At 51.8% G+C, this 8,931-nt stretch overlaps 1 protein-coding gene across 2 annotated transcripts; it reads left to right on the forward strand.

Annotated features, from left to right (window-relative positions):
• The first annotated feature begins 207 nt into the window (after window positions 1-207).
• CX3CL1 (C-X3-C motif chemokine ligand 1) lies at window positions 208-6,245 on the forward strand. Of its 2 annotated transcripts, XM_018083209.2 has the most exons (4): window positions 208-422; window positions 3,054-3,174; window positions 3,991-5,017; window positions 5,721-6,245. In XM_018083209.2, exons 1-4 carry the CDS (start codon window positions 356-358, stop codon window positions 5,754-5,756), a joined length of 1,251 nt encoding a protein of 416 aa, XP_017938698.2. In that variant the 5' UTR covers window positions 208-355; the 3' UTR covers window positions 5,757-6,245. The 2 variants fall into 2 exon arrangements, with proteins under 2 accessions (XP_017938698.2, XP_017938691.2); XM_018083202.2 differs by having other exon boundaries at window positions 3,991-6,245.
• The last annotated feature ends 2,686 nt before the right edge of the window (window positions 6,246-8,931 follow it).

Consider the following 8,931-nt stretch of genomic DNA (forward strand, 5'->3'; position numbering starts at 1 on the left):
AGACTCACATTGGTGGGAGAGGAGGATGGAGCAGCCGGCCCGTGAAAGCCCCTGCATGAATAATTTGCCAAGTAGGCTGGAGCTTCTCTGCATCTGGGGAATTCCAGCGGCCATCCAGCTCCAGAGCAGCCGGTATTCCCTCCCCTGTCCCTCTCTTCCCTCCGCCTCCTGTCGTCATCCTGAGCCACGTGTGAGGGAGCTGAATACCATCTGAAACCCCAATCTCAGGGCTTTATAATCCCGGAATGAGCGGCAGCAGCTGTGTTGCTCCGGAGGATGCAATAAGCAGTCGGGAGCGGGGAATACTGCCAGTAATCCTTCTCTGCCTGCCCTTCCTCCTGCCGACCACGGGAACATGAAGGCTGTTTCTGTCCAGATCCTGCTTGTGCTGAGGGCCTTGTGCCTGGTCACCCTGGCTGGAGGTGAGCCACAGCTCCCCTTGCCCCCCCAGGGAACAGCCAGGTTCACCGGGGAGGGGCGGGGAGGAGGAATGGTGATGGAGCCGGGGATGGTGATGGATGAGGGTATGGGCACCTGGGGACCATTATGGGCTGCAGGAGATCTCCTAGCAGGACCAGGCTGGGTTTGGGAAGGGGTAAGGGGTATGACAGCAATCCTGGCAGTGGGGAACATCCGTGATGGCTTTGGCCACTCCTGGGGGCAGGTGGGGAGAGTGTCAGAGAGACTTCCGATAATCCGTATTAGAAAAAAAGCATGATGCACTTCTTTTCCCTTTTTCCTCGTGTCTCCTAAGGACGTGGCAGGGAGACTACAGCCTGGGCAAGGATGGGTGTCTGTCCACACAGGCTCCCGGTCCTGAGGGTGCCGGTGCTCCCATCCCTGCGAGGCAGGGGGGGGCTGTCACCTGCGGGGTGTGTGTGTGTGTAGGTAGGTGTGTGTAGGTATGTGTGTGTGTGTGTAGGTATGTGTGTGTGTGTATACAGGTGGGAAATTATTATCCTGTTCCCTGGATAAAGATCTTTGCGTGCTCCGGGGTCAGAGGACCGGGAGGTGGTGGGCTCCCCTCTGCCGGGGCTGGGCTCAGTGTCAGTCACCCATGGCACAGGTCAGCAGGGTGGGTGCCAGGCTCTCAGCACTGCAGGCGAGGCTGGACTTTGCCCAGGACCAAGGCGTGACCTATTCCCACCGTGGAAAGGGAGAGGGGCAAAGAGCCCTTAAGATCCGTGCCCTGCTGCCACCAGACGGGAGGAGCGAGGACAGGACGGGCGGCTGGGGATGGAGCTTCTCCCTCTCCTCACACCTCTGGGCAGGTTCTCCAGGGCTGGCTGGAGAAAAGGGGGCACCAGGGACACAGGTATCCATCTTTCCTGCAGTGAGGAAATCAGGCTGGCTCTGCAGAAGGGCTGCTGGTGCTCCCTGGCTGGGGTCTTTTGAGGAACTGTGCTGAAAAGCCAGGTACCAATGGCTCCCAAGAGTCATGGTCCTGGGTGGGTAAACTCTCAGATCCCTTTGGCAACAATTCATATGCAGCTCGGAGAAGCAGGGTTGTGTTCCCCAGAAGGAGGGGGACCACCAGTGCTCCCTGTGACACCCTCTGCCCTTAGAAGGTGCTTTCCATGGTCCTCTGGGAAAAACCCACCAGGAGTTCAGCTAGTTGCAGACCATTTGCACTGGTGCCAATAACTGGAAAATCAGTTTGGGGTTGTCAGAGGAGCAGGGCCTTTGGGAGCAGTCAGGGTCTGCTGCCCACCATGCACATCCCCAGTGGCCCACAGGGATGGTCTGGTCCTGTTGTCACTGGGCTTGTTTTGTGGAACTGTGTTCCTGAAAGTGGAGGACACCAGCAGAATGTCCTCTGGCTAATGAGAGTTAATTGGGAAGTTGGTTGCCATGAGCAGGGAATTCTTGACCCCGAAGTGCCACAGAAAACATTTAGTGTGTGAACAAAGAGTTTTGCTTTAACTTTACAGACACCTAGAAACCAAACCAGGCTTTTGTACAGGAGCCACTGGAGTGTTTGCCTGGGATTTCTTTGCAACCATGGCATTCTCCAGTACATGGATCAAAAGAGCTGAGGGTGCTCCCATAGTGTTGCTCATTCTTGCATCCAGTGTCTGGATCGTTCCCAACTGAACTGCATAAAATTCACCAAACTGCTATGGAAATGTGAGGCAACATTTTGGAGAGACAGCCTCATTGAAACCAGACGCCAGCTCCTTTCTTCACGGGGCCCTCAGATAAGTCAGGGCTTGTTTTTCTAAATCCTGCCCCCTGGGCTGTCAGGAACAAGTTGGCAGGATGCACTGTGCAACCTTCCTTCACTTGGCAGGTGCCTGTTGTGGGAGGCTGGAGGTAGATACAGGCATGAAGGGTCCCCCGTGGTGTGACTGGCTCTGCCCCCTGAAGTGGAGTTTTATTTTTGCACTTTGCAAAACGAGAACCGTATTTTCCAGCGGGGATTGAAAAGTCGTGTTTGGGAAGCTGGGCTGCTGAGGTACCTGTGGGAGTGATTTATCATTCACCAAAAGGTTCTTTCTCTGAGCCCAGGTGGCATTCAGAGACCATGTGCCAGCAAAGAGAGAGGCAGGGTAGGATGATCACCTGGAGGGGAACTCCTGTAGGACGAAGAGATAAGACCCAGATAGGGAGAGGACAATCATCCTGCTCTCTGGTCTGCCTGTCCTGCACCAAGAGCTCTCTGGTGAAGGTTGCAGCAGGTCTTTTGGGGGTGACAAAATGTGGCACTGTGCTGGGTCCTCCTGTGACCCAAAAGGGAGAGGCCCTGCAGGTCCAGGGGCTTGCACAAAGGACCTGCAGCCAGCGCTTGCACATCCTACAAGACAAAAAAGCCCCACAATTTTCACAGTGCTTTTTTTCCCCTCAGTTTTCTGGGTATCTCTTCACATGTATGGGTGTTAAAAACCATCTTGGATTTGTCTTCATTGGGATTTGCCTTCATCTCAGTTTAGCAGGGATTGGAAACTTCCGCGCCAAGCTTTGGGCTCCTTCGCCCGAGAGAAAAGAAACGGCACCAGTTTTTATAGTTCCCTAACAAAAAGCCAACGTTTAACAAGTTGAAAACTTTATTTCAGGGCAACCCAAAGCGCCTCTGAAGTGTTCAAATGAGTGCTCTGGTTTTACATCTGTGATAGCAGAGAAGAGGATAAGGAGCTACCGCCGGACCGAGCCCGGATGCGCAAAACAAGCCATCATGTAAGTGCTGCCCCACCACTGGCCACGAGTGACCCTGTCAGCAAGGGCCCTGGGTCTGGAGCAAGGGACAGCCTGGAACACAGAGCAAACACTGGTGTGTTTATTTGAAGGGTGGTGTTTTATTTTTCCCCCTGTTTAAAGACCGACAGCTTCCAAGTTGGGCTGGACGGATGGGGAAAGGGACTGAGGGAGGTGCTTGGCAGAACAGGGTGGAGGAAGCACGCAGGGAGAGAGCCCATGTGTTTCTGTGAAAGCAGATATTTTCTCTGGAGACAGATTCAGACTTGTCTGGAGTTGAGAAAAGTTCAATTTTTTTCCCTGGGATAAATTGTTATTTTCATTTTACCCTGAATTTGAGGCACCATTGACACCACTTTATTGCAGCCCAGGGGGTGGCTCCAAAGTGAACCTGCTGGGCTGACCTTGGAAAGCCTCACATCACCCAGTCAGCCAAAACTCAGAGGGTTTGCCTTCATGCTTGCTTGCCCCTGAGCAGATGGTGCCTGCAGAGCTTCTTGTCCCGAGTGCAGGAGGAAAACACCATGTCCAAATATCAGGACAATGCTTTTGAAAGAGAAAAAGCTTCCTAGGGGAAAACCCTTCACCCATGAGTCACATTCAGCTGCTCTTTATCAATCAGATTTCAGAGGCACCTGCCCTTCCTGGAATAAATCATCCAGCCAAACAGTGGTGTTTGCTATGGGCTTGGGAGGGCCAGTGTTGCTGTCTGCACCCGTCTGCACGCCTTCCCCATGGCGCTGGTCACCTAAACCAGTGTCTTCTGTATCCACTAAGTGATGCCTTTTTATTTTTCAGATTAACTACTGTGAAGTCTAAGGAGTTTTGTGCAGATCCAGAGGCTGAGTGGGTGAAGAAGATTGTAGAGAAACTGGACCAGAAAAAGGCCACAGCCTCCCCACTTAGGCATGATGAAACCTCACCAGAAGAGGCTGGTGATGTTCAGAAACAGGTTGGTCTTCCAGTGAGGGCTCCATCTCAAGCCACTGCTCCAGCTGGTTTCTTCCAAGGGACCAGCACAACAGCCTGGGAGAGAATACATGCTCCTACTGCGAGGACAGAGGTGTCCAGCAAGTCCCCCCCAGCCAGGCAGGACAGCACCCAGCTCCCTGCAGGGTCACCCTCCGGGACACAGGAATATGCTGCACGCCCTGAGGTCACTCCAGAAGCAAACAGAGACTCCTCAAATTCTCCTGCATCTTCAACAGCTCTCACAGCAGGCATGGACTCCAGCCAGCCCAGCCCACATCCCACAGCTCGTGTGCATGGCTTTTACAACACCATGAGATCTACAGAAGAATGTGCAGGACATACTGCAAATGCTGCAGCTGATGTTCAAGACACAACTTCTCCTGACTCAGATTCGGACCCAATGGCAACTACTAAAGGATCAGACAAACCTCTACTTTCTACAAGTGAATCTCTGGACTCTACAAGTGCCAGGGCCAATGCACCAGACACTGCTTCCAGCAGTTCTAGATCAGATCTCCCCTCCACCCTGGACAGTGTGGACATTGCAACACTCCCAGACACACCAATTCCACCAGAAAGTAGTTCAGTTTCTACTCTGAACTCCACCATTGCCACAGACAAAGGGGCTTCTGTCCATAGCAACAGGGTTGTTGGTTCCTCTACAGATGGGTCTGGTACTAGAACATTTGATTATTCATCACCTGTAGGAAAGCAAGAGCCTTCTGATACGTTAGTTTTTGCTGGCCAGGCGTTCTCAGGCCAAGCCAGGGTGCAGACGATCACAGACAGGCCAGATGATCAGCCTCTGTCCAGCCTCTTGTCTCAAACACACTTTGTCATCCCCGTTTCTGTGGTAAGCGGGGTGACCGTTTGCACTGTTGCTCTTGTGTGGCTGTACCTGAAGTTTGGAATGAGACCAGAAGAATCATCGAGAGAAATGGTGCAGGGCTTGCTCTACCAGAGGGCAGGACATCAGAACAATGCCTATCCAATGGAAGTAATCTGAGTGCTTCATGGCATGGACATTTTTGGCCTAAACTATATGTGTGTGTTACTGCAGAAAAGCTGTTTATGCTGAACAGGTGACCACCGGTAGGAAGCAAGCCAGGGAACAAAAATACCAGAGAAAACCTGTATTTTTGCAGAGCAGAATGTCCAACAATACATCTGTTTCATCATTGACCAATGACAGTGTTTTGGAAATCATTGAGACACTTCTTTTCTTCTGGCACTGTTACACATGACGGCTGTGGCTGTTCTTGCTCTGCTGGTGGCTCTTTGCCAGGGGGAAGGCAGAAGTGGATTCCCAAATTGCTGTTGGGAATTTTTCTGTGATTCATCATGGCTAAGCCAAGAAGCCACTCACTTACCCACACTGTTGGACTCAGGCTCAGCCACCCCAAGCAACCTTAGCACCAAACCCACACGATTTGCACTTAAACTCTCTGCTGCTTCTCTGTGTTTCAGGTCTCTGCTCTGTCAGACCAAGGCCAAAGCTGGGTGCTGGCTCTCCTTGGGCTGATCAAATGTACTCTAATTATTTCTTCTTGCTGCAGACACGAGGGATAGCCCAGCTTTTCAGAAAGAGGTGACCATAACTGCATCTGATCAGGGTGCTGAAGGTCAGTGCTACAGACTTCGTGTTCACAGAAGCTGGGAACCCACAATCTGTCTCCTCCTTGAAATCAGGCCCTTCCTCTCAACAGCATTTCTTCTTGCAGATGTGGTCTGAGACCTGCTCCTTAGGAAATCAATGCAATGAAACCCTTCTGCCAGCTGATGTGCCCTGTGTCCAGCTGCATCCAACACCAGGGCAGGATAATGCAAATGATTCTTTGCAAATGGGAGAAAACAAGAAGTCACCCAATAGTGTTGCTATTCCTGTGATAACATTGGAACACTTTTGCTGTTCTCTGCAAGCAAAAAAAACCCAGGAAATAATCTCTTGGAGGAGCTAAAGACAATTCTGGATTTAGTCATGTAGGAATTACTCCACCACGGCAGATGTAACATCCTTCTGCTTCCATAGTCTCTCTAGAAATAAGGACATTTGCTGATGCACCAAACAAACAAACAAACAAAAAAGGAGGAAAAAACAAGAACAAAATGGCTGTTCATAGTTCTACACTTCATCTGCATTTTAGTTTTTCCATCCTGGATAGCACTGACCACCAGGCTATGAAAGCATCCTAACAGTAACAGGCTTTTTTTAAACCCAAGTTGATTTTGCTTTTCACACCTCCAGGCACTGCTGTATGTAAGCTTTATGTTTTATCTGTGGTCAGGTCCTGAAAGCCCTTATTAGACTTCGACCCCAGTGTGAGTTTTGCTGGAGTGTGCAAAGGTCTTCACGATACGATGCTTTGTGAGTAGATACATATCAAGGGTCAGATCCTCCTCCAACCAACCTCAGTGGATCAGATCCCAAAGTATGAATATGCACGTAGAAAAAAAAGGAAGGAAAAGCACATAATAAGCAAGATCATCAAAGCAAAAATGAGGGGCCAGCTGTGAGGCAGAGCCTGAGGAAGGCAGCCTGTTAAACCCATCAGATCACCCCTTCACAGCATCCATTCAGCCCTGCAGGTGGAGGGGACAGACAACAACTGTGTTTGTTTTCTGCCATCATACAGCCCCTTCTTTCTGCGTTTTGTTGACTCGAGAGAGGGGAGCCAGGGATTCATCTGGGGGTTTGCAAGTGTGGAATGCAATTAGATTAATTGCATGTGGGGTGAAACCCTTCCTTGTGCAGCCCAGCTGTGGAACGCTGGCTGGCAAGGATTTTCCTGGAGGGTGAATCAGGGGCTGTCAGTGCCACGTCCTCGTCCACCCCACTTGTGCACAGTCAGGATTTGTGAAGCACTGTATGTGGCATTATTTTTATATAAAACACTAGAAATGTTATTTTTGTAGTAAAGTTTTGTAGCCTTTTGAATGTATGCGATGCCCTGTCTGCGCTGCTTGGAGCTGAGACCTTTCTGGGAACACTGGAAAACACTGTGCCTTGTTTATTTTCTTGCTGGTCTGAGACGGCTTGTGCATGTCCATGGGAGCAGGATCACTCTCCAGGCCCTTCAGCAATCGGGGTGGACACCTGTCTGGCTACAGGTGAAGTCCTTGGCTTGAAGTGACGCTGGGGAGATGAATGTGCACCAGTCAGATCCCCTGGAGTCCCACAGTGCTATTTGTAAGGACACTGGTTTCAGCTCCACGGGTGGCTCCCGTCGTCTTCCAGCTGCCACAGTCCCACTGGAACTCCTCAGGAGGAGCTGCTCCTCCAGCCTGGCCCTGTCCTTGTCCTTGCCCTGCTCCCCTCTCCTGTTCCTGGGCTGTTAGCAGGGAGGGCGCTGGCAGCACTCACGGGGGGCAGTTAAAACCCGGGGCAGGGGGGACACCACTGTTCCTCCCTGTGCCATGGGCGGCCTGGGAGGGCACAAGGTGGATGCTGGCACAGAGGGACAGAGCCTGTGGGTGCCACCAGTTCCTGGGGTTAAAATATCATTTGCTGTAGAGCACAGTGACTGTTACAAGCTCCGATTTGTTTTTGTATTGAATGTGTGCATGACATATATGAGCTGTATGGTTTTTTTTTAGAAGTAAATAAAGTCCTTATGTTAAAGAACTTTGATCCTCAAGGGATTGAGCCCCGGGCTAGGTTACTGAGCCTGGGCCCTGCAGAGATGGACACGTGTGATTGTGCACTGTGGAGGGCATTCCAGCATCACCAAGAGACAGCAAAGCCAGCTGTGGCCAGGCTATTGCTCCACCTCCTCACTCTGTAAGGGTTTCAGTCTTGCCAAAAGTTTACAGGAAATATATTTCCTCACAGGGATTTGTAGTTCCCATCCTTCTAAGGCAGTAAAGAAAACAAACAGATGGGTTTTTGCTTTGGTTAATCAAAGCTATGGCCAAACAGCAAACAACAAACATCACCCTCCAAGTCTATTCTGTAACAGGGCAAGAGAGCAAGGGCTGAGCTAGGACCTCTCCCACCCCAGCCAGAGCTTGGGCTGCCCTTACGTGCTCCTCTGGTGCTGGGGAGGAGAGGTGGGAAAGGCAACTCCATGAAAGACTCAGTGCCCTGGGGTTTGCCTGGAGTGGGGAGCTGAAAGGAGCAAGAGGGACAAAGCATCTCCCGCGTATTCCAGGAGCCCTCTCCCAGCCCCACAGATGAGTCACCAGGCCAGAGAGGTCATTGGTAGGATAAGAAACTCTGTGAAAACAAAAGCACTTTTTTCCCCTTCTCTTTTCCCCTCCCTGCCGTGGGGGAGGGCGGATGAGGAAGGAGGGGGCTGTGCAGAGAAGGCGGCCCTGGAGCGATGAATCATTTCCGACAGCAGAGCAGGCGCCAGCGTGGGGCCATTCAGGGCTGAGCCTCTGGAGCACCACGGGAGCCTTTGGATGCCCAGTCCCTGGGCTGTGGGTGCCACACGCTCGCTGGCTTCGCTGGTGTCTCTGTGGCAGTGCAGGGAAAGACCTCGTGCCAAAGGTGTCCCTCCACACACCTTCCTGTGCTTCTCCTGGAGGGCCATGGGCTGCCTCAGGTGCAGAATTTGGTGCAGGAGGTAACTAATGCCAAGCCTGTTCTGCTCAGGTGGGACAAGGGTTGCATTCTGCACCTCGTGTGCAAGACACGTGTCCTGCCTTGAGGTTTCCCTGCAGCCCACGGGAGATGGGGGACCCACGGTCATGGTGTGCCCCTTCTCACCTCTTGCTGACCCATGTCTTTGGTTTCCAGCTCCACATCGTCTCCACCATGTCACTAGC

The sequence above is a fragment of the Manacus vitellinus genome, unplaced genomic scaffold, assembly GCF_001715985.3.
Source record: "Manacus vitellinus isolate BGI_N305 unplaced genomic scaffold, ASM171598v3 scaffold_10_pilon, whole genome shotgun sequence".
Taxonomy (NCBI): Eukaryota; Metazoa; Chordata; class Aves; order Passeriformes; family Pipridae; genus Manacus; species Manacus vitellinus.